At 44.9% G+C, this 25764-nt stretch overlaps 1 protein-coding gene across 1 annotated transcript in view; it reads right to left on the reverse strand.

Moving 5' to 3' along the window:
• Positions 1-793: 793 nt before the first annotated feature.
• The window catches only part of LOC124519793 (small G protein signaling modulator 1-like), a 97147-nt gene continuing 72176 nt past the window's right edge, over positions 794-25764 (reverse strand). The window contains 10 exon segments of the mRNA XM_047090210.1: positions 794-2993; positions 7899-8066; positions 9467-9563; positions 10217-10269; positions 10272-10325; positions 15928-16010; positions 22968-23092; positions 23182-23197; positions 23277-23488; positions 24986-25054. Of these exon segments, the coding sequence (XP_046946166.1) occupies positions 2905-2993; positions 7899-8066; positions 9467-9563; positions 10217-10269; positions 10272-10325; positions 15928-16010; positions 22968-23092; positions 23182-23197; positions 23277-23488; positions 24986-25054 (966 nt within the window). The 3' untranslated portion in view covers positions 794-2904.

Raw genomic sequence — 25764 nt, forward strand, 5'->3', positions numbered from 1 at the left:
GGGGACCTTTCTTGTGTTGTGCCCTGGATCTGGGGGGATCATGCAGGCCATTTGCAAAAGTGGCCTCAATTATTTCTGTGATGGTATCCATTCTCCTTTTCCATGTCCCTCTGCAAAGCCACCCACCAAATGGTAGAGTCTATTTTCCCTTCCTTTGAATCTGAGCTCAGCCATGTGACTTACCCTGAGCAACAGAACAGAGCAGAAATGACTTTATGCCAATTGCAAGCCTAGGTCTCAAAAGGTCTTGCATACTTCTGCTTGCTCTCTTGAAAAACTGCCACCATGGCCACATAAACAAGCCTGAGCTGGCCTGCCAGGGGATGAGAGACACATGGCCCGGTTTCCCCTACTCTCCTGGCCAACAGTCAGCCAACTGTCGGAGGCAGAATTGCCTCACTGGCCTTTGGCTGACCACAAACACATGAAGAAGTCCATCTCAGACCAGAAGAACCTCTCAGATGAATGCGGCCCATAATGTCAACCCACAGAATTGAGAGCTAATAAATAAATGGCAGTGTGAGGCCACTAAGTGTTGGGGTGGTCTGTTACGTGGCATTATTCATGGTGACAGCTAACTGATACAAGGGGGTGAGAAGTGCTTCACCTGCCTTGCACCTCCTGGGGCAAGACCAGGCAGCTATCATGAGGCTCTGTCCCCATCTGGGTATGGGCCACTGGGGTGCGGTTGGGAGGACACAGTCTCCAAAAGCAAACCTTTCTTCCCTATGCATTAAAAAAATTCCCGAAACACAGAAATGAAAAAATAACCCATAGTCACACATTTCTCTGTTTATATATATTTTCTCTCTATATAGACACAACTCTTCAGTAAACAGTTACAAGATATGTTGGCAACACTGAGAGAAGGAAGAGGGCACTCCACGGGCAGAATGACTCCCACGCACTCGATTCCTGGACACAAGGACGCAGGACGTACGGAGACCAAAATAAACACCATAAGCTGAACAAATAGGAGTTGTTCCAAATCACAACCACGGACACTTCTCTGGAACACCATGAGAGAAGGCGGAGAAGAGATTGTGTGCTATACTTTGGGACTAGTCTGTCGAGAAAAATAAATCAGAATCGGAAGGTCTGGGACCCGGGTCTTGCTAAAATAATGTCCTCTGTAACGAAGAGCTGAGTGGCTAGGAAAATTTTGATCTGGATGTGTTTTCCTCGTCTTGGGAAGGTGGGGACCAAAGCCAGGAGATGCAATTTTCACGGAGCACATTCTTCAGAGGCAAGGGACACTTAGGTCTCGTCCGTCCTGCTCAGGAGGCCCCACGTGGGAGACTGGGGGGTTGGGATGCAGTTGAAGGCACTGGGGCCCAGGGGCGAGCCTTCACAAGCACGCAGGGTAGGGGTTCCTCCCCCTTCTGGTTTGCTCAGGACAGAGGACTAACGTACCCTCTCTGTGAATGCTTCCTTGTGCTTATATGAGTCTCCTCCCCTCTCCAAAATCCTACCTTCCATTCTGGGGAGGAGCCTTCCAACCTGACTCTGTTTCTCCCACGTGTGTTCTCAGAAAAGAGCTGGCAGGACTGCTCTATCAAAGGACAGGTAGGCAGGGTGAACCAGCTAACTCGGGGTCTGTTTGTGACTGGCGACCCTTTGTGTGAAGACGCGGAGGGGACCACTTCCAGACTTAGCCATCCATGTTCCGGGGGCCAGTTCATCAGCACATTTTCCAAGGAAAACACCCATCACAGTCTACTCTGGCGGACCTCTGCCTTCCTGTTCTTCCTTTGTCCTGAGTGATCAAAGGCACCTAGAGAAAAGCCAGCTTCCCCCACCTCCCTTGAAGTGGCGGCCACTCACACACACCTTCCAAACTTCTGGAGCATCAGACCCAAAGTGCAGAAGGAGAGGCGAGATCTTCCCTAGGAGGTGAAGAAACGGATGTGGACTCCACCCTGCCTGGAGGGCTTTGGGCGGGACCTCAGGCTAACTCACACCTACCACACTTCTCACCGTTCAGCCCTTCCGCCCTTCCCTCCCTCTCCGGGGAGCCTCTCAGGGAGAGGCTTTCTTGAAAAGAAGGAAAGAAGTCTCTCCTGGGGTCAGGTGGAGGAGAAAAAAAATGAGAGACCACAACAAACAGAATCCAGGTCCCGAGAGAGATGTGGACTCCCGTGTGCCTTTTCTAAGTGGGAGAAAGCCTCAGGAGCAGGTGGTTAAACAAAAGAGGGGGAAGGAGATACACTTGCAGCCCCTCCTCTATGCCACTGGTTCTCGAGTGGGGACGTGTGGCAAAATCTGCAAACCCTTCGGGTTGTCACAGCTGGGTTGGGGAGGGGGTGCTACTGGCATCTTGCAGGCAGAGGCCAGCGATGCTGCTTACCTTCCAACAATGCATAGGACGACCCCTCTCAGAAGACGGTTCACCCAGCACCCTGTCAACAGCACCGAGGGAGGTGCAGAAACTCTGCTCCAAGCCTGCCTGCCGGCCATGTTCTGGGACATCTCCAGAGGCCCCTTTCAGAGTATAGAGGTAGCCCCACAGACCTCTCCTACACTAGTTCCCCAAGAAAAACTCCTTCTCCAAGTCTCCCCTGACGGAACAGTTTGGAGGGGTTGGGACAGCATAAGAGAGAGGCAACCATTCTGGAGACCACAAACGAAACTGTTCCCTCCATCCACTGACGTACCCCAACTCCCACAAGGGAGAAATCCCAGACTTGGACAATCTTTGGTCAAACAGAAAAACGTAAGGCTGAACTCAAGGGGCAAACCCTCGACCCCACCTGCCTGGCGGCCAAAGTTGGGGCAGTTTCTCTCTGCACAGAAGTCCATGCTCATGAACAGACACCAGGACCTCGCTCCTGGGGCAGCCGGGAGGAAAAGCGGGCTGGACACGTGGGTGGCGGCACGGCTGACAGGGCTGGGGTGAGGTGGCCCTCACTTGTTCTCAATCAGAGTCTGCACCTTGTACACGAGGTCCCGGGCCAGCTTCAGGACGTGTTTGGTGTTGTGCCGCTCAGCCATTTCTGAAAGAGCAGAAGGCAAAAATCTCATGAGCCTCCTTCTGTGTCCATCCTTAGGTCACTTGCACCTTCTAGAAGGGAGGGGGGGGGTGTCCCTGGGGCATCCTCCTCCTCCTCATCTGGCATCATCTCCAGAGGAGTTCCAGAAGCAGACACTTTGGAGAAGGCCTGCATCTCTGGGCCTTAGTTTCCTCATCTGTAAAATGGGGATTGCAACAGCATCTACTTCACAAGGCTGCCGTGAGATCAAACGACATGATGTTGGCTCACAGTGCTTGAAAAGAGTTACATCTTCCCACTCGCCTTGCCTCATGTAAACACGATGACTGGGAACCTTTTGAGAAAACAATGCTGGGCACATTGCAGGTGTTAAAAGATACAAAAGAAGGAAGCAACAGGAGAGGGGGGGAGCAAAAAAAAATTTTATTAAGTGCCACATAAATACCTAGGAATAAACCTAACCAAAGATGTCAAAGATCTGTATGCTGAAAACTATAGAAAGCTTATGAAGGAAACTGAAGAAGATACAAAGAAATGGAAAAACATTCCGTGCTCATGGGTTGGAAGAATAAATATTGTTAAAATGTCAATACTACCCAAAGCAATCTACACATTCAATGCAATCCCAATCAAAATTGCACCAGCATTCTTCTTGAAGCTAGAACAAGCAATCCTAAAATTTGTATGGAACCATGAAAGACCCCAAATAGCCAAAGTAATATTTAAAAAAAAATTTTTTTTAGTCTTTGTTATTCATTTTTGAGAGAGAGAGAGAGAGAGAGTATGAGCAGGGGAGGGGCAGAGAGAGAGGGAGACACAGAATCCGAAGCAGGATCCAGGCTCCAAGCTGGTAGCACAGAGCCCAACGCGGGGCTCGAACCCATGAACCGTGAGATCATGATGTGAGCCGAAGTCGCACGCTTAACTGACTGAACCACCCAGACACCCCTAAAGTAATATTGAAGAAGAAGACCAAAGCGGGAGGCATCACAATCCCAGACTTTAGCCTCTACTACAAAGCTGTAATCATCAAGACAGTATGGTATTGGCACGAAAACAGACACATAGACCTATTCATAGACATGAATAGACACTTTTCTAAACAAGACATCCAGATGGCTAACAGGCACATGAAAAGATGCTCAATGTCGCTCCTCATCAGGGAAATACAAATCAAACCACACTGAGATACCACTTCATGCAAATCAGAGTGGCTAAAATAAACAAATCAGGAGACTACAGATGCTGGAGAGGATGTGGGGAAATGGGAATCCTCTTGCACTGTTGGTGGGAATGCAAACTGGTACAGCCACTCTGGAAAACAGTGTGGAGGTTCCTCAAAAAATTAAAAATAGAATTACCCTATGACCCAGCAATAGCACTGCTAGGAATTTACCCAAGGGATACAGGAGTGCTGATGCATAGGGGCACTTGCACCCCAATGTTTATAGCAGCACTCTCAACAATATCCAAATTATGGGAAGAGCCTAAATGTCCATCAACTGACGACTGGATTTATAAATACAATGGAATACTACTTGGCAATGAGAAAGAATGAAATCTGGCCATTTGTAGCAACATGGATGGAACTGGAGAGGGTTATTCTGAGTGAAATAAGTCATAGAGAGAAAGACAGATACCATATGTTTTCACTTATATGCGGATCCTGAGAAACTTAACAGAAGACCAGAGGGAAGGAGAAGGGGGAAAAAAAGTTACAGAGAGAGAGGGAGGCAAACCATAAGAAACTTAAATACTGAGAACAAACTGAGGGTTGATGGGGGGTGTGGGAGAGGGGAGGGTGGGTGATGGGCATTGAAGAGGGCACCTGTTGTGATGAGCACTGGGTGTTTTATGGAAACCAGTTTGACAATAAATTATATATATACACACACACACATATATATAAAAGTGGAAATGCCTAGTGACTTTGACAATACTATACTTATACTATATTAAATATTATATATTGTATACTAAATGCTAAATAAAAATGTAGCCAATACTAAATAAATAAATAAATAGCGAGCCACATAAAATGATCGGATCTTGAAAGCGGAATAATCCTAAATCTAGACGTTTATCATAAAGAAATCATTTATTGGATTGGGGCGCCTGGGTGGCTCAGTCAGTTGAGCGTCCAACTCTTGGTTTTGGTTCAGATCATGATCTCACAGTTCATGAGTTCAAGCCCTGCATCAGGCTCTGTGCTCACAGTGCGGACCCTGCTTGGGCTTCTCTCTCTCTTCCTCTCTCTACCCCTCCCTGTGTGCACACATACACACACACACACACACACACACTCTCTCTCTCTCTCTTTCTCTCTCAAAATAAGCAAATAAAACTTAAAAAAAAATCATTTACTGGATGAAAAAAAAAAAGGGCCTTAAGACCATGGTTCCCAAACTGGCTACCAAGGTACCCCAGGGTGCCACTTCTGTACGTTGTGAGGGAAACATAATGATATTCCGTATCTGTTCAACACCACATAAACTGGTAGCATCTGGGAGGTCACACGTTGCCCTACATGCCTATCAATGACTTCATATCTTTGTAACGCTAGGTTTTCTGTAAGCAGTTAAGCAAGTTTGAGAAAAAGCAAAAACCATGAGAAAATCACTGTGAAACAGGAAATACATGAAGGTGAGGGTGTCTAATCTGGTTCCAGTGTTTGAGAAGCTGTGCAATGCCGAACAGGTGCACATATCCCATTAATTGTTGTGCTTATTTAAGAATGACATAGAGAGGCGCCTGGGTGGCTCAGTCGGTTGAGCATCTGACTCTTGGTTTCTTTCGGCTCAGGTCATGAAATCAGTTTCGTGAGTTTGAGACCTGTGTCTGGCTCTGTGCTGACCGCACGGAGCCTGCTTTGGAATCTCCCTCTCTCCCTGCCCCTCTCACACTCGTGGTGTCTCTGTCTCCCTCAAAAATAAGTAAATAAACTTACAAAAAAAGAGAATGACATAAAGATATTATTTTCTTTGGACCAACAGGTATCATTTTTGCAAACAGCTGCTAAGTTGTTGGGATATAAATAGTTATCAAGTGGTTTGGATCTAACTACTTGCTAAATGGAACTTTTGGCCTGGGGTGCTGTGAAAATTTTATAGAGGCATAAAGGGCACTTTGTTTTTTCAATCACACCCTCAAACTGAAAACAATCTAGCTACCCAACAATAGGGACGGTTCCTTATGCTGCAGACAGTGGCTATAGGTACACTCGACAGCCTTAAAAAATGATTAAATGGAAGACACTTGTTAAAGTATTAAATGAGGGGCCCTGGGTGGCTCAGTCGGTTAAGTGTCCAACTTCTGCTCAGGTCATGATCTCGTGGTTCGTGAATTCGAGCCCCGCGTCGGGTTCTGTGCTGACAGCTTGGAGCCTGGAACCTGCTTCTGATTCTGTCTCCCTCTCTCTCCGGCCCTTCCCCTCTTGAGCTCTGTCTCTCTCTCTCTCTCTCTCAAAAATAAGTAAACATTAAAAAAATTTAAAAATTTAAAGTATTAAGTGGAAAAAATGGGATACAGTTGGATTCTGTGATGGTAACAAATACATGACTGGAAAAGATGAGAGGGGGAAAAAAAGGTTTTCTATTGAACCCACTAAATGCCATGTGGTTTCTTGGGTTGGAAAATGTTGGAGCAGAAAAAGGGCATCAGGTGAAATCAAAGTCTGTAGTTTCGTTAATAGTAATGTACTGATGTTAATTTCTTAGTTGTGAGAAAAGTTCTAGGACCAGGCAACGCAGAGACCCGAGGGGTGGCTGAGTGAAAGAGGGCAGGAATTCTTTGTACTATATCTGCAACTTCTCTGTAAATCTACAGTTATTCCAAAATAAAAAGCTTATTAAAGAAAAATCATGTTTCTGGGGTAAGGTCAAAGGTGGCTTTTTTTTTCTTCCTTCTTTTGCTTTAGGTTTTAAAAAATTAAAAAAATTTTTAATCTTTAAGAAGCCTCCACATCCAATGTGGGGCTGGGACTCATGACCCTGAGATCAAGAGTCTCATGCTCTACCAACTGAGCCAGCCAGGCGCCCTCCCTCTTTAAAAAAAATTTTTTTTGTCTTAAAACATTAAAAAAATATTTTTTAATGTTTGGTTTAGAGAGAGAGAGAGAGAGAGAGAGAGACCAAGCGGGGAAAGGGCAGAGAGAGAGGGAGACTCAGAATCTGAAGCAGGCTCCAAGCTGTCAGCACAGAGCCTGATGTGGGGCTCGAACTCACAGACCCCAAGATCATGACCTGAGCTGAAGTCAAATACTTAATTGACTAAGCCACCCAGACACCCCTTATTCTTAAAAAAACTTTAAATAGTGATAACAGTAGCAATAGCTTCCAGCTATGGGGCCCCTCATATGAGCTGGGTATCATGTGATAGGCTTTATCCATGTTGTCTCATTTAATTGTCCAAACATCTCTGTGAGGGAGGTGTTAGTAGCATTCTACCTCAAGGAATCTGAAGCCCAGAGACATAAAGTCAGTGGCCCAAAGTCACACAGCACCCGAGTGGCTAGGATCAGAATCCATTATCTGTCTGATTTCAATGACTGTGCCCTTCTCATGCCACTTCAAATGCCTTCCCATGCCTGCTTTTGTACATATCAACCCTCTGAAGCAGACGCTCTTATTCCATTTTACAGATGAAGAAGCAGATGGGAAACGGCTTATCTGTGGGCATAGCTGGCTGGTGGGAGAGCCAGGGTTTGCCCCTGAGCCTCATTTCAACATTCATGCTCCTTCTGCTAGATTCTTGAGAAAAATGCATTCTCAGTGTTACAAGATGTCAACCCCTCCATTTGGAAATAGACATAAGAAGAGGGCGGAACCCCCCTATATCCCCTACGAGGCCCCACGAAGGGGCCTGTCAGAAGCCCGCACTCCTCAGATGACACTGTAGTCATGTGGGTACCGTTAAAGAATTTGATGATATCTGTGAAATCCATATTGTTCTCCAAGATGATGTCACGGTAGACCTCCACCAGAGCCAGCGCGATGAACAGGATGTAGTGGGCGGACGAGACGTGCTTGGCTGCCCAGATGGTCTCCCAGACAGAGAAGACGTCATCGTAGACAAGTTCTGCGTGAGACACCAGTACGCACATGCGTGGGGAGAGGGTAAGCCACAGAGCTCACGGTGCTGCCCTCCCTTTGGGAAAATCTCAGGCCAGCTGTGTCCTTCCTTCACTTCTGTCCTAGCACCGCAGAGAGCAGGCAGAACTCAGGTCAGGAGGTAGGAGACCCAGACTCTGTCATTTGACCGTCGGAAGCCTCCGTTTTCCCCGTCTGTAGAGGAGGTTATGCAGACTAGGGAGGATGTAAGTTTCCAGCTTCTGGAAGGGGAGGAACCCAGCATAATCAGGTCTGATTTACACCGACCTGTCCCTGCCCTTTGACTAGCATCCCCTTTTTCTCTCTGCACCTTGTATCTCCTTAGCACCCAGGGGGGTATTCTCTTACTCCTGTACAAATGTGGAGCTGGCTGTTGCCTCTGGGGCTAGTCAAGAAACTGGAGACAGCAATGGTTGAGAGCAAGGCTTCCTATGTCCACTAAACTCAGTCTGAATCCAGCCCCACCACTTGCTGGCAAGGTGACCTTGGGCTAGCCCAAGCCTCTACCAAGAGCCTCTCTCTCTCCTCCTCTGTACTTGGGGTGAGGCTTGCAAAGATAATACATACAAATGGCTCAGCACACACTGCCCGGCGCATTAAAAACGCCTTCCTGCAGGGTAGATACTCTTATGAGCATCACTCCGACTCTGCACAATAGCAGTGTGCTGTGCCCCACGTCATTTCCAAGTCACATGTGCACCATGCTGCGTGAGCTTCGGGGCACCTTGTCTATGAAAGGCGGCAGAATAGAATGGAAGGGAACTAACTGGGCTTGGGGGCTAGACAAAGGCGGCCTAAGATCCTGGCTCTGCCGGTCCTACCTCTGAATTCGATTTTCAGCCTTGGTTTCCCCATCTGTAAAATGGGGACTGTAATGTGGCGGGGTCCCCTCCCTAAGGAAGGACAAAAAACCTCAAGGTAACCTGGCTAATGTGCGTACATGACAACATCCCTCACGACCTTGTGACATGAGACCCCTTAATCTGACCGCATGTTTGTGTGTTCCCACGTATGGGAGACACAGAGGTGAAACATATATAAAAAAAACTACGCCACGTGGCGTTCGAGGCTCGGTTCTTCGGGTACGAACCCAACTGAGCGGTGCCGGCGGGAATAAAGCTGCTTCCTGGAAAGAAAAGCCTGGGCGTCACGACTCTCTGTGCGAGAATCCTGCTCCAGTAACAACACCTACTGCGCGGTGTCACTGCGAAATAAGGCAGGCGAGCCAACAGTCACAGCGCGATAACTGGGTGTTACTCTCTTCCTCTGGCTCTGCTGCAACACCCCCACCCTCGCCTCCTCGGTACCTGTTCCCTGAGGGTCTGCTGCCAAGACTCTGGGAACAAGACCCCAGTTTGAAGTCCATACCTCGCTTGAAATCCAGCAGGAACCAGCGGTAGCAGAAGTAGAAGTGAGTGTAGTCCCCGTTCTGATGCATCAACTCAAAGAGCTCGGAGTCCAGAATCTGCCAGCGGGAGAAAAGGTTGGCATCAGCCTCCCAGCAAGAGGCTGGACCAGAGGGGACAGAATGAGGGCACATCCTCATACCGGACCCCACTACAGCCCCTACAACCAGGTGGAGCTAAAAAACGGGCAGAAGATTTGAAGTGAAAATCAACCCAGCTCAAGTCAACCCCAGTGACTTCTCTGAAGACCTGCAAGTAAAGATCCACAAAGCACATGACAGATGCTCAGTAGGATGAGTCAGGAAAATGCGAATCTAAACCGTAATGAGACACCACTGCACACGCGCTAGGATGGCAAGAACCAAAATGATGGACAACCAAGTGTCAGTGAGGAAGGAGAGAAGCTGGGACTCCGGCATGTGGCCGGTGGGAACGTAACACGGGGCAGCTGTCACCTCACTCCTGAGTGTATCACCAAGAGAAATGAAAACATCTGTCCACATAAAAACCTGTAAGCGAATCTTCCCAGCAGCACAATCCACGAGAGCCAAAAAGTGGAAACCACCCAAATGTCCATGAATGAACGATGGGATGAACAAAATGGAATGAACTGGCTTGTGCTGCATTACACGAAGTGTGGCTCTGAAGCTGATTCGGGGTCCATCAGGCTGAGCTGGAATAAGTTATACTGTTGAACAGGACTGGGTCAAACCTGGATCAGCGACCTCATGTTGGCAAAGTGCGTGTCCATGGCGCCCCCATGGGAAAGTTCTGGTTCATCCTCTTCATGAGCTCCGTGAAGCAGCTGAAGGCCAGGGCCTCTGGGGAAAGAGCACAGCAGAAACGGCCAGTGCTGCCACTGCCCAAGGAACCCCAAGCTCCCAAGGTGATCCCAAGGTCGAAGGCTCCAAGCTGGTTCTTGAAACCCACAGCCGAAGGACAAACACAGAGACGATGGAGTGTTAGCGTATTGCACTTCAGGGGATGTTCTGCAATCTAAATACATACTTCCCTCCTTGGAGGGTTGAAATAGCCTTTCTTTTAGGAAATAATGGTGATACCAGATGCTCTTTTTCTAAAAGATCCCTAGTTGCCAATTGGTACCATCTGCGATCTCTTTCCTTCAACTCTGTATGTCAGCATCCTATTCCTTCTTCTAGAACTTTATGAAGGGAATAATCAAGTATGTATTTCTTATCTGTAGCGTCTTCCACTCAGTATATATACTTAAAAAATTTTTTTTAATGTTTATTTATTTTTAACAGAGAGTGAGAGAGAGAGAGAGAGAGCATGAGCAGAGGAGGGGCAGAGAGAGAGGGAGACACAGAATCCGAAGCAGGCTCCAGGCTCTGAGCTGTCAGCACACAGCCCGACGCGGGGCTCAAACTCACAGACCGCGAGATCACGACCTGAGCCGAAGTCGGACGCTCAACTGACTGAGCCACCCAGGCGCCCCAGTATATATACTTTTAGATGCTTTAGTGTATTAGTTCATGCATGTGTATTGCTGACTGGTATTCCATTGTATGACTAGAGCACAATTTATCTATTCTTTTCTTGTTGGACATTTACATTATTTAGTTTGGTGGTTTTATGGATTTTAAGCTCAATAAACATTTAATGTATAAAAAAATAAAAGAAAATAATTAAAGATCTCTAATTTGCTCTAATAAAAAGTTGATGATGTTTTCTTGGTCCCCAAACTTTTTTTTTTTCTTTTTCAAAATTCTACCAGTTCATGAAATTCTCAAGTCTGGGAATCACTGGATTAAAACAGCAATTGTCAATACTGGAAAGGCGCTGACAGGCATTATGCAGAGAAAGAGTCCAATAACTCTGGGAAATGCTAGAGAGTGACTACATATATTGAAAAGTAAAGGCTCTGAGAATTCCTGCAATAAAGAAACCTGTTTCATATTGTTTATGAGCCAGCGTTTAGAAAACTTTATTTGAAAATGATACCTTTTTTTTTTTTTCCTAATACCTGGTAACTCTGGAGAAAGTTACACTAGACTGGAAGGTTTCCCAAGGCACAGTAAGACCTCATTCATTTTTAAAAACACTCTCTTTTTCACGGGTGCCTGGGTGGCTCAATTGGTTAGGCATCCGAATTCGGCTCAGGTCATGATCTCATGGTTCATGGGTTTGAGCCCTGTGTCGGGCTCTATGCTGACAGCTCAGAGCCTGGAGCCTGCTTTGGATTCTGTGTCTCCCTCTTTCTCTTCCCGTCCCCTGCTTGTGCTGTCTCTCTTAAAAATAAATAAACATTAAAAAATTTTTTTTAAATAAAAAGACTTGATTTTTTTAGAACAGTTTTAGACTTCTAGAAAAGTTGAGAAAGGAGTAGGGACAGTTTTTGTATACTACATTTGTTACAATTAACAACCCGCTGATGATACATTATTAACTAAACTCCATAATTTTGTTTATTTTCTGTTCCAAGAACCCAACCAGGATAACACATTACACACAGGTGTTATCTCTCCTGGGGCTCCTTTCGGGTATAGAAGTTTCTCAGGCTTTCCTTGTTTGTGATGACCTTGGCAGTTGTGAGAGTGGTTGTCACATATTCTAAGGGATGCTTCTCTACTGGAATTTGTTGGATGTTGTTCTCACGATGATACTGGCTTTTGGGGTTATTGAGCGAAAGACCATGTGGGTAACGTGCCATTTTAAACACATCATGTCAAGGGCACCTGCTATCCACATGATTTATGACTGTTAATGATGATTTCGGTCACCTGGCTGACTCAGGTTTCTCCACCACAGTTTCCCTCCTGCCCACACCCCCTTCTATGCTGAACTTTTTGGAAGGAAGTCACCATGCACAACCCACGTCTAAGGACTAGGGAGTTATGCTGCCCATTTATTTAACAGTCTTATTGAGATGTACATCGCATAACATCCATCATTTCAAATGTACAGCTCAGGTTTTTAGCATGTTCACAGAATTGTGCAACCATCATCTGTAAGGTGGGAACACTTCCATCACCCCCAAAAGACACCTGCACACATCAGCAGTCATGGCCCATCCACCCCCCCACCCCGCCCACTCCCTGCCCCTGTCAACCATTAGTCTATTTTGCCTCTACAGATTTGCCTCTTCTGGACATTTCCAATAAATGGAATCATATGCTATGTGGCCTTTTGTGTCTGGCTTTTTTCACTTAGCAGAGCCTCTTTGAGGTTTCACACTATATCAAGTGTCAAATCATTCTTTTTTTTTGCCAAATCGTTCTTTTTTTTATCATTGCAGGGCTATACCACATTTTGGTTATGCATGCATCCACTGATGAACACTTGGGTTGTTTCCACTTTGGGGCGATTGTGAATAACGCTGCTGTGCACATGCTCACACAGAGTGTGCGAACACTGCGTTTTCATTTCTCTTGGGGATATACTTAGGAACCAAACTGCTGGGTCCTCCAGTAACTCCACCTTTAACATTATGCAGAACTGCCAGTCTGCTTTCAAAATCTCAGAGACAATGTCTTCATATTGTCACTAACACTTGATATTTTCCATTGTTTTCATTCTAGCCATTTAGTGGGCATGAAGTGGAATCTCATTGTGGTTCTCATCTGCATTTCCCTGCCGAGTAAAGATGTTGAGCATCTTTGAATATGCTTACTGGCTACATGTATGTCTTTCATTCTGTTGAGAAATATCTAGTCAAACCTTTTGCTCATTTTTAATTGGGTTATTTATCTTTTCATTATTGAATTGTAAAAGCGCTTTACATATTTTTATTTATTTATTGATTGATTGATTGATTTATATAGCATGAGTGAGGGAGGGGCAAAGGGAGAGGGAGGCTCCACACCCAGCCTGGAGTCCGACGTAGGGCTCCATTTCACGACCATGAGGGCATGACTTGAGCCAAAATCGAGACTCAGGCTTAACCGACTGAGCCACCCGGGTGCCCCCCTTTACATATTTTGGATATAAGTCCCCTGTATGATGTATGTGATTTGCAAGTATTTTCTTCCATTCTTTGGGCTCTCTTCATTTTCCTGATGGTACCCTTTGAAGCACAACAGTTTTAAATTCTGTTCAAGTCCCATTCAATTTTAATTTTGTCGCTTTATTCTTTTGGTGTCATATCTAAGAAACCATTGCTTAATACCCAAGGACACAAACCCAAGGTCACAAAGATGTACGCCTGTGTTTTCTTATAATTTTGTAGTTTTCATTCTTACATTTAGGTCTATGATCTATTTTTTAATGTTTATTTATTTTTATGAGAGAGAGGGACGGAGTGTGAGTTGGGGAAGGGCAGAGAGAGAGGGAGACACAGAATCCGAAGCAGGCTCCAGACTCCGAGCTGTCAGCACAGAGCCCGACGAGGGGCTTGAACTCATGAGCCACGAGATCATGACCTAAGCCAAAGTCGGTGCTCAACCGACTGAGCCATCCAGGCACTCCAGAAATGCTTATTTCTGGACTGCCAATTCTATTCTACTGATCTGCATGTCTATCCCTGTGGGACTACCACACTCTCTTTATTACTGTAACTTTGTAATAGGTTTTGAAATTGGGAACTGTGTGTCCCCTAATATCTTCTCCTTTTTCAAAACTGGTTTTGCTACTCCTGGTCCCTTGCATTTTCAAATGAGTTTTAGGGTCAGCTTGCCCATTTGTGCAAAAACTGCAACTGGGATGCTGATAGGGATCACACCGAATCCAGATCAATTTGGAAAGCACTCTGCCATCTTAACAGTACTAAGTCTCCCGACTCACCAACATGAGGTGTCTTTCCATTTATTTAGATCCTCAATTTTTTCTTAAACAATGTTCTACAGTTTTGGCATACAGGCATACCTCATTTTATTGCACTTTCCAGATACTGCATTTTTTACAAATTGACGGTTTGTGGCAACCCTGCATTGAGAAAATCCATCGGCGTCATTTTCCAAACAGTATTTGCTCACTTTGGGTCTCTGTTTCACATTTTGATAATTCTTGCAACGTTTCAAGCTTTTTCATTATTGTATTTGTTATGATGATCTGTAACCAGTGATTATGACTTGCCGAAAGCTCAGATGACGGCTACCATTTTTTAGCAATAAAGGATTTTTAAATTAAGGCATGAACATTATTTTTCTAGGCATAATGCTAACGGACTACAGGGTAGTGTACTCGTGACTTGTACATGCACTCAGAAACCAAAAACTTCATTTGACTCGCTTTATCGCAATATTTGCTGTATTACAGCAGTCTGGAATTGAACCTGCAAAGCTTCCACATCTTCTGTTCAATTTATTCCTAAGGGTCTTCCTTTAGATAGTATTACAAATGTAAATGCCTTCCTAATTTTGTTTTTGCATTGTTCAATGCAAATGTATGGATGTACAAATGACTTTTGTATACATATCTTGTATCTTGCAACCTTGCTGAACTTGTTTATTAGCTCTAAGATTATTTTTTATACATTAGGATTATCGGTATATAAAAATCAGATCTTCTGCAAATAGAGATAGTTTTACTTCCTTTCCAGTATGGCTACCTTTTATTTCTTTTGCTTCCCTAATTGTCCTGTCTAGAACCTTTTGTGGCAAAAGTGGACATCTGTGTCTTATCTGTGATCTTGGGGGAAAGCATCCAGTTTTTCACCATTGAGTATGAACAAGCTGTAGGATTTCCTTGGGTGCCTTTTATCGTGCTCAGGAAATTTCCTTCAATTCCTAGTTTGTGGAGAGTTTTTAACATGAAAGGGTGTCGAATTTGGTCAAATGCCATTTCTTTGTCAACTAAGATGATTGTGTCATTTTCATCCTTTATTCTATTAATTTGGTGAATTATACTGATTGATTTTCATTCATTGAACCAGTCTTGTTTTCCTGGGATAAATCCCATTTGGTTATGGTATATAGTCTTTTCTAGAGCTTGCTAGATTCAGTTTGCTAGTGTTTTGTTGAGGGTTTTTGTCTTTATATTCATCAAGGACATCACTCAGTAGTTTTCTTTTCTTGTGATATCTTTGTCTGATATTAGTATCAAGGTACCAATGGGTCTTCATGTAAGGACTGGCCTTATACAATGAGTTGGGAAGTATTCCCTCCTATTCTGTTTTTTTGGAAGAGCTTGTGGAGAACTGGTATTAATTCTTCTTTAGGTGTTTGGTAGAATTCACCAGTGAAGACATCTGGGTGTGGGTTTTTCTTTGCTCCCCTTCATGTCTGTGCAGTCAGTGGCTAGCAAAGGCCTGGCTGGGTGTCGGGCACCTGGTGATAAGTGTGGACTAACATGGAACAACAAGCCTTTCTATTTCCCTAGGACCTTGATGCATTCACCAGAGTCACAAAGTAAGGTTAAACCCCTCCTCTGCAGTGGGAGTCACAAAGTAAGGTTGAACCCCTCCTCTGCAGTGGGAAGGAAAGTGCACCCCTGGCCTTGGGGTGGCGGGGGGGGGGACATACTCACCGTCATCCAGGATGACCAGCAGTGGAGCCAGGAGGTCACACATGCCCTGGACATAGCCAATCTCAATGTGCTGCCAGATGTAGCTACAAGAGAGAGACGATGGGCCTGAGGATGGCACTTACGACCTCTGTCTCTCCAACCCCCCTGTCCTCTTCCTCCTTCCTGCCACAGCCCCCCATTCCTACCTGGACCGCTCACTCCCTCGGCTCCTGCCTCCACCCCTTCCCCAGTCCCACTCTCTTCAAACATCCTATTCTCAGCCACCAGGATGGCCTTCCTAAAGCCCAGCTCCAAGAGGCCACCACATCCTCACAGGCTGCCCACTGCGAGACAACGTGCAAACGCCTTCCCTGGGCGTGTAAGGCACTCACTGTCTTCGCCGCATCTTCACAGCCCCACCATCGCCTCCCAGTACTTCTTCCTTTCGGGCACACACTCACACCCCGGTGCCTGACCCTAGCACTTCTGTGCCTGGAGTTCCCATCTGCCCTTGAATAACAGTAACCACTGTTTACTGGGCATGTACTGTATGCTCAGCCACTAAACATATACTGCGCCACGAAATTCTCAAAATAATCACACGCAGAAGGTCCTGGCATATCCCATTTCACAGACGAGGAGACTGAGGTGCAGAGAGCTAAGCGACATGCGTAGTGTCATACACCCAAGAATACATGGCAAGGGCAGGATCTGAGCCCAGGTGGCCTTACCACAGGGTACGTGTATGCCGGGTGGTTTGTTCAGTCTCTCCTAATTTTGCCAAGGGCCATCTTGCATGTCCCCGCCTGTGTGGGCTTCCACACTTTCTCCCAAGGCCATAACCCAGCAAAAGCCAGTCTATCCTTCCTTCTCCCCCAGCACCTTCTCATTTTAATGTAACATATATTAGAGTTAATTATATTTGTGTCTTGTGCTCGCTTCGGCAGCACATACACTGAAACTATATTTGTGTCTCCTCAACTCAATCTTGAGAGGCAGTGATTGATTGCTTGGGAGACTGTAAGACAGAATAGTTACGAGGTAGTACTTATTAATAAAAATGAGTTAGAGCAGGGGTTGGCAAACCTTTCCTGGGAGGTCCAGATGATAATTAGCTTCGTCTTTGCAGGCCTAGGTTCTGTCTCAACTACTCAACTCTGCAGAAGCAATCATAGATACTATGCAAACAAACAGGCATGGCTGGGTTCTAAGAAAACTGTATTTGCAAAAACAGGTGATGGGGCTGGATTTGGCCTGTGGGCTGTGCTAGCAGGTCTTTTTTTTTAATGTTTATTTATTTTTGACAGAGAGAGAGAGAGAGAGAGAAGAGTGAGTGACAGCCAGAGAGCCAGAGGGCCAGAGGGGAGGGGCAGAGAGAGAGGGGAACAGAGGATCTGAAGCAGGCTCTGTGCTGACAGCACAGAGCCCGACATGGGGCTCAAACCCACAAAATGTAAGATTATGACCTGAGCCAAAGTTGGACACTTAACCGACTGAGCCCCCCAGGTGCCCCCGTACTAGTAGTTTCTGAACCCCTGAGTTAGAGTAGTATGGAAAGACATCCAGGATGCATTTTTTTTCATTTTACTTGAGAGAGAGAGAGAGAGAGAGAGAGAGAATCTTTTTTTTTTTTTTTAAGTTTATTGCCAAATTGGTTTCCATACAACACCCAGTGCTCATCCCAAAAGGTGCCCTCCTCAATACCCATCACCCACCCGCCCCTCCCTCCCACCCCCCATCAACCCTCAGTTTGTTCTCAGTTTTTAACAGTCTCTTATGCTTTGGCTCTCTCCCACTCTAACGTCTTTTTTTTTTTTTTCTCCCTTCCCCTCCCCCATGGGTTCCTGTTGAGTTTCTCAGGATCCACATAAGAGTGAAACCATATGGTATCTGTCTTTCTCTGTATGGCTTATTTCACTTAGCATCACACTCTCCAGTTCCATCCACGTTGCTACAAAAGGCCATATTTCATTTTTTCTCATTGCCACGTAGTATTCCATTGTGTATATAAACCACAATTTCTTTATCCATTCATCAGTTGATGGACATTTAGGCTCTTTCCATAATTTGGCTATTGTTGAGAGTGCTGCTATGAACATTGGGGTACAAGTGCCCCTATGCATCAGTACTCCTGTATCCCTTGGGTAGATTCCTAGCAGTGCTATTGCTGGGTCATAGGGTAGGTCTATTTTTAATTTTCTGAGGAACCTCCACACTGTTTTCCAGAGCGGCTGCACCAATTTGCATTCCCACCAACAGTGCAAGAGGGTTCCCGTTTCTCCACATCCTCTCCAGCATCTATAGTCTCCTGATTTGTTCATTTTGGCCACTCTGACTGGCGTGAGGTGATACCTGAGTGTGGTTTTGATTTGTATTTCCCTGATAAGGAGCGACGCTGAACATCTTTTCATGTGCCTGTTGGCCATCTGGATGTCTTCTTTAGAGAAGTGTCTATTCATGTTTTCTGCCCATTTCTTCACTGGGTTATTTGTTTTTCGGGTGTGGAGTTTGGTGAGCTCTTTATAGATTTTAGATACTAGCCCTTTGTCCGATATGTCATTTGCAAATATCTTTTCCCATTCCGTTGGTTGCCTTTTAGTTTTGTTGGTTGTTTCCTTTGCTGTGCAGAAGCTTTTTATCTTCATAAGGTCCCAGTAATTCACTTTTGCTTTTAATTCCCTTGCCTTTGGGGATGTGTCGAGTAAGAGATTGCTACGGCTGAGGTCAGAGAGGTCTTTTCCTGCTTTCTCCTCTAAGGTTCTGATGGTTTCCTGTCTCACATTTAGGTCCTTTATCCATTTTGAGTTTATTTTTGTAAATGGTGTGAGAAAGTGGTCTAGTTTCAACCTTCTGCATGTTGCTGTCCAGTTCTCCCAGCACCATTTGTTAAAGAGGCTGTCTTTTTTCCATTGGATGTTCTTTCCTGCTTTGTCAAAGATGAGTTGGCCATATGTTTGTGGGTCTAGTTCTGGGGTTTCTATTCTATTCCATTGGTCTGTGTGTCTGTTTTTGTGCCAATACCATGCTGTCTTGATGATGACAGCTTTGTAGTAGAGGCTGAAGTCTGGGATTGTGATGCCTCCTGCTTTGGTCTTCTTCTTCAAAATTCCTTTGGCTATTCGGGGCCTTTTGTGGTTCCATATGAATTTTAGGATTGCTTGTTCTAGTTTCGAGAAGAATGCTGGTGCAATTTTGATTGGGATTGCATTGAATGTGTAGATAGCTTTGGGTAGTATTGACATTTTGACAATATTTATTTTTCCAATCCATGAGCAGGGAATGTCTTTCCATTTCTTTAAATCTTCTTCAATTACCTTCATAAGCTTTCTATAATTTTCAGCATACAGATCCTTTACATCTTTGGTTAGATTTATTCCTAGGTATTTTATGCTTTTTGGTGCAATTGTGAATGGGATCAGTTTCTTTATTTGTCTTTCTGTTGCTTCATTGTTAGTGTATAAGAATGCAACTGATTTCTGTACATTGATTTTGTATCCTGCAACTTTGCTGAATTCATGTATCAGTTCTAGCAGACTTTTGGTGGAGTCTATCGGATTTTCCATGTATAATATCATGTCATCTGCAAAAAGCGAAAGCTTGACTTCATCTTTGCCAATTTTGATGCCTTTGATTTCCTTTTGTTGTCTGATTGCTGATGCTAGAACTTCCAGCACTATGTTAAATAACAACGGTGAGAGTGGGCATCCCTGTCGTGTTCCTGATCTCAGGGAAAAAGCTCTCAGTTTTTCCCCGTTGAGGATGATGTTAGCTGTGGGCTTTTCATAAATGGCTTTTATGATCTTTAAGTATGTTCCTTCTATCCCGACTTTCTCAAGGGTTTTTATTAAGAAAGGGTGCTGGATTTTATCAAAGGCCTTTTCTGCATCGATTGACAGGATCATATGGTTCTTCTCTTTTTTTTTGTTAATGTGATGTATCACGTTGATTGATTTGCGAATGTTGAACCAGCCCTGCATCCCAGGAATGAATCCCACTTGATCATGGTGAATAATTCTTTTTATATGCTGTTGAATTCGATTTGCTAGTATCTTATTGAGAATTTTGGCATCCATATTCATCAGGGATATTGGCCTGTAGTTCTCTTTTTTTACTGGGTCTCTGTCTGGTTTAGGAATCAAAGTAATACTGGCTTCATAGAATGAGTCTGGAAGTTTTCCTTCCCTTTCTATTTCTTGGAATAGCTTGAGAAGGATAGGTATTATCTCTGCTTTAAACGTCTGGTAGAACTCCCCTGGGAAGCCATCTGGTCCTGGACTCTTATTTGTTGGGAGATTTTTGATAACCGATTCAATTTCTTCGCTGGTTATGGGTCTGTTCAAGCTTTCTATTTCCTCCTGATTGAGTTTTGGAAGAGTGTGGGTGTTCAGGAATTTGTCCATTTCTTCCAGGTTGTCCAATTTGTTGGCATATAATTTTTCATAGTATTCCCTGATAATTGTTTGTATCTCTGAGGGATTGGTTGTAATAATTCCATTTTCATTCATGATTTTATCTATTTGGGTCATCTCCCTTTTCTTTTTGAGAAGCCTGGCTAGAGGTTTGTCAATTTTGTTTATTTTTTCAAAAAACCAACTCTTGGTTTCGTTGATCTGCTCTACAGTTTTTTTAGATTCTATATTGTTTATTTCTGCTCTGATCTTTATTATTTCTCTTCTTCTGCTGGGTTTAGGCTGCCTTTGCTGTTCTGCTTCTATTTCCTTTAGGTGTGCTGTTAGATTTTGTATTTGGGATTTTTCTTGTTTCTTGAGATAGGCCTGGATTGCGATGTATTTTCCTCTCAGGACTGCCTTCGCTGCGTCCCAAAGCGTTTGGATTGTTGTATTTTCATTTTCGTTTGTTTCCATATATTTTTTGATTTCTTCTCTAATTGCCTGGTTGACCCACTCATTCGTGAGTAGGGTGTTCTTTAACCTCCATGCTTTTGGAGGTTTTCCAGACTTTTTCCTGTGGTTGACTTCAAGCTTCATAGCATTGTGGTCTGAAAGTATGCATGGTATAATTTCAATTCTTGTAAACTTATGAAGGGCTGATTTGTGACCCAGTATATGATCTATCTTGGAGAATGTTCCATGTGCACTCGAGAAGAAAGTATATTCTGTTGCTTTGGGATGCAGAGTTCTAAATAGATCTGTCAAGTCCATCTGATCCAGTGTCTCATTCAGGGCCCTTGTTTCTTTATTGACCGTGTGTCTAGATGATCTATCCATTTCTGTAAGTGGGGTGTTAAAGTCCCCAGCAATTACCACATTCTTATCAATAAGGTTGCTTCTGTTTATGAGTAATTGTTTTATATATTTGGGGGCTCCGGTATTCGGCGCATAGACATTTATAATTGTTAGCTCTTCCTGATGGATAGACCCTGTAACTATTATATAATGTCCTTCTTCATCTCTTGTTACAGCCTTTAATTTAAAGTCTAGTTTGTCTGATATAAGTATGGCTACTCCAGCTTTCTTCTGGCTTCCAGTAGCATGATAAATAGTTCTCCATCCCCTCACTCTCAATCTAAAGGTGTCCTCAGGTCTAAAATGAGTCTCTTGTAGACAGCAAATAGATGGGTCTTGTTTTTTTATCCATTCTGATACCCTATGTCTTTTGGTTGGCGCATTTAATCCATTTACATTCAGTGTTATTATAGAAAGATACGGGTTTAGAGTCATTGTGATGTCTGTATGTTTTATGCTTGTAGTGATGTCTCTGGTACTTTGTCTCACAGGGTCCCCCTTAGGATCTCTTGTAGGGCTGGTTTAGTGGTGACAAATTCCTTCAGTTTTTGTTTGTTTGGGAAGACCTTTATCTCTCCTTCTATTCTAAATGACAGACTTGCTGGATAAAGGATTCTTGGCTGCATATTTTTGCTGTCTAGCACCCTGAAAATCTCGTGCCAATTCTTTCTGGCCTGCCAAGTTTCAAAAGAGAGATCAGTCACGAGTCTTATAGGTCTCCCTTTATATGTGAGGGCACGTTTACCCCTTGCTGCTTTCAGAATTTTCTCTTTATCCTTGTATTTTGCCAGTTTCACTATGATATGTCGTGCAGAAGATCGATTCAAGTTACGTCTGAAGGGAGTTCTCTGTGCCTCTTGGATTTCAATGCCTTTTTCCTTCCCCAGTTCAGGGAAGTTCTCAGCTATGATTTCTTCAAGTACCCCTTCAGCACCTTTCCCTGAGAGAGAGAGAATCTTAAGCAGGCTCCATGCTTAGTGCAGAGCTTGATGTGGGGCTCGATCCCACAACCCTGGGATCATGACCTGAGCCGAAAGCAGTCGGATGCTCAACCGACCGAGCCCCCCAGGATGCATTAAGTGTAAGAAGCAAGTGGTAGAAAAATACAATATTAATCCTACATAGGTAAAATTAAGAAGACATTAAAACACGCATGCACTCATGTTATATAATATACTACCTATGATGTTATTTTCCATCTATATGCGGCTTGGGAAGACATTCACTAAATCCTTAGCAGTAGTTTCTTTTAGGCGAGGGGCATAAAGCAATCTCTCTTTATACCTTAGGAACTTCTGGTTTCCTTGGTTGATCTAGGTATTTAATATGCCTGAGTTACTTTCATATTTTAAGAAATAACATATTTAGTATGTAATGAGAATAAGAAGCTCCAGATCTTGGCTGAAAGAAAAAGAAAAAAAAAGCACAGATGTTTTAAGAGCCCGAGAGATGTGGGCAAGAGTTCCTGTCCAGCCACTGCCCAGCTGGGGGACTCCGAGCAGTATGGTACCCCTCGGCCTCCATTTCCTCACCTGTTAAATGGGATAATATTTGCCCCACAGGCTTGTTGTGAGGACTAAGTGAAATGACGTTAGTAAAGGGCTCGGGGTGGTGCCTGGTATACAGTTAAGTGCTTAACGAATGCTCTCTATTATTATCATTACTGGGACGGTCACCTTATCGCCAGGTGGGCAAGGTGCCAACGGCAGAGGCTGCGGTCTGGCTGGGCTCTCTGTAGCCCCCGCCTCTGCCACCCCCTCCCGCTCCCCTGCAGCCCACCCCCCACCTCACCGCCCCTCCCTGCCCCCCAGCCACCTGCACATGACGTTCCTCAGCTTTTCCAGGTTGGCGGGCGTGAAGTACCAGTAGTTGCGGTCACAGCGCTGCACGTCCTTCTCGATGTGGTGCAGGTTGACGGTGTACAGGTCCAGGAGCTCCGGCTGCAGGCCCCCAGGAGGGGACGGAGAGAACAATTACACGCCAGCTCCTCACAGAGAGGTCGCGTTCCAGACAGTCTCCCTCCTCCTACCCCCCTCCTGCTGCCACTGAAAAGAACATCCTCTCCCCGGACCAGGTGGGGGTTTGATTTCATTTTTGTGGTTTTCCGAGAAAGCCTCTTTTCACTTTGTACGATGACAGTCCCTTTTTCTTTCTTTACCTTTTATGAAACAAAACAATTCTCTAAGCTGCAAAGACGAATTCTCCTCACTGTGCACGACGGTTGGAACTAGCTGGAGATGCACCCACCGCCCCCGCGGGACACTGGACAGGAAGACGGAGAAAGCAGACAGGAGTCCAGTTCTGGCATATGCCGGGCTTGCTGCCTTGACCCCCATCTGAGGAAAAGGTTCAGTGATATGGCAAGAAAAATGAGGAACGATTAAAGGCCAAAAATTCACCACAAAGGCAAGAAATACCAAATCTGGCTTTTGCCTTGAGGAAAGCTTCCAGACTGGGAAACCTGAAGCTTGGATTTAATGGTTTAGGGATCCTTCTCCCTGAAGGTAAGGAATCTAATAAGAGATTTTCACGCATTAAGGCAGGATCCCCAAGAGCCACATCCCCAGTAAAGGAGTGGTAGAAAAAGCTACTTACATCTAGGGCCTTAAAGACAACTACCTGTCTTGAACATAGGTGTCAAATGAAGTATAAAATATACCTCCTTGGATAATTAACAGCCTCACACCAGGTTTATATCTTACGCAGGTGGATAACCTAAGAGCAGAAGTAACTTCTAGATGAAGGTGGAGAAAAAAAAAATCTAAGACGACAGCTATTCACCAGGAGCAGAAGACTGGGGAAGGTCTGAGGCTCTCAGAGAGCATTCTTGAGGCATACAAAATGAACAGAAAACCTTGAGGTTTCTGAATGTTCTAGAAGAGATTTAGAAAACTGGCAGAGGTTGGGGGCTGGGGGGAGCGAATTAATGATTCGTATGTAGCAAACGCAGGACAAGAAAACAGAGATGAGGAAATGAAAACACATCCAGAGAAAACAAAATTTTCTGGCAGGAAAGAAAAAACAAATTTCTTTCCCTGTGTCCTCCCCTGCCTCCTGTAGGTAATAATTCTGATTCATTTCTGGCTTTTTCATCCGTTGTTTTTGAAAACAGATATATTAACATCTCCTGTTTTAATGCCAAAGGTGTCACAGTGTGCATGTTTTTTGTGCTTTGCTTTTTATTTAATATTGAGTGGGATGAGTTAACATTTCATGGAATAAAATGGAAAGCTGTGCAACAACATGTATAATAGAATTTATGTAGGATTTTCCAAAAATTACCAAACAGTGCAATGTATTGTCTTCATACTGTGTACATACTTGTGTGCATGTAAAGGCAAACAGACGGTCTGGAAGGATACACAGCGAAATGATGACATTTCTAGGGAGGGCAAGTGGGGGTTAGGAAGGGTCAAAGCCAAATTTAGCTCTCTCTGCAATATTTTAATTTTTTACAGGAGGAAGAGATTCACATATTACCTGTGTAACTAAAAACTCCTTTTTTAATTTAAAAATTTTTATTTTTTTAATGTTTATTTATTTTTGAGAGAGAGAGAGAGAGTGCGAGGAGGGGAGGGACAGAGGGAGACGCAGAATCTGAAGCAGGCTCCAGGCTCTGAGCTGTCAGCACAGAGCGTGACGCGGGGCTCAAACTCACAGACGGCGAGATCGTGACCTGAGGCCGAAGTTGGACGATCAACCGACTGAGCCCCCAAAACTCCATTTTTAATGCTAGCATAAAACAAGTGACCTTAGATGATGGACATCCAATCCCTTTACTCCAAGTTGAAGGGGGGGGGATGGGGAAGGGGGGGCACCTCCCCGAGGGTCACCTGTGTGCTGCTGCTGGAGTCACTCTGCAGGCGGACGTGCTGGCGGCCTGAACTGCAGCTCTGGGAGGACTGACAGAAAAAGGGGCCAAGAGAGACAGAGACAGAGAGATTGAAGGTGTGTGTGAGGCTGCATCCCGGCTCTGGGGCCCTACACTCAGCTCAGGCAGGGATTCTGTAAGTGTGGCCTCATCTCTGTTCCTGACTTGGGCAAGTCCCCTGTCAGGGCCTCAGCTTCCTATCTGTACCACAAGAATAGGGAGGGGGGGCGCCCTCTGCTCCCTGGCATCTCCTCAGGGGCCACAGCAGCCATGGGACTCCCTCCCCCCTACTCTTGCAATCAGAAAAAACCACCTTTAACTGCCCTGTCCTCTAGACCTCTGGACAAATATTTAAGATCAACTCAGAGCTCCTGGTACTAATGGCCTGATTTTTTTGTTTTTGTTTTTTTATTCCCCTCTGTATACATGCTTTTGCCCTATAGCTTCTAGTTCCCACCTACTCGGATGCTAGGCTTGGCCACGGGCCCTGCTTTGGCCACCGGGACATTAGTTAGCAACCTTACCAGGGCAGAGGTTTAACAAGTACTGTGTATTTCCGCTTCGTCTCTTTATGATCTACGTTCACTATGTGAATGTGCCCAGGTCAGCCTGCTGGAGGATGGGACGTGTGGAGCAGAGCCCGGTCACCTCAGACATGTGAGAGAGCCCAGCAAAGATGAACGAGGCTTTTAGCAGACCAGGCACTGAAAGCAGGCTCAAGAGTGAGCCCAGCCAGCCCCG

This window comes from Lynx rufus, unplaced genomic scaffold (genome assembly GCF_022079265.1).
Source record: "Lynx rufus isolate CCGP_SWC_20201006 ecotype Redwood Valley unplaced genomic scaffold, mLynRuf1.p SCAF_29, whole genome shotgun sequence".
Classification (NCBI taxonomy): domain Eukaryota; kingdom Metazoa; phylum Chordata; class Mammalia; order Carnivora; family Felidae; genus Lynx; species Lynx rufus.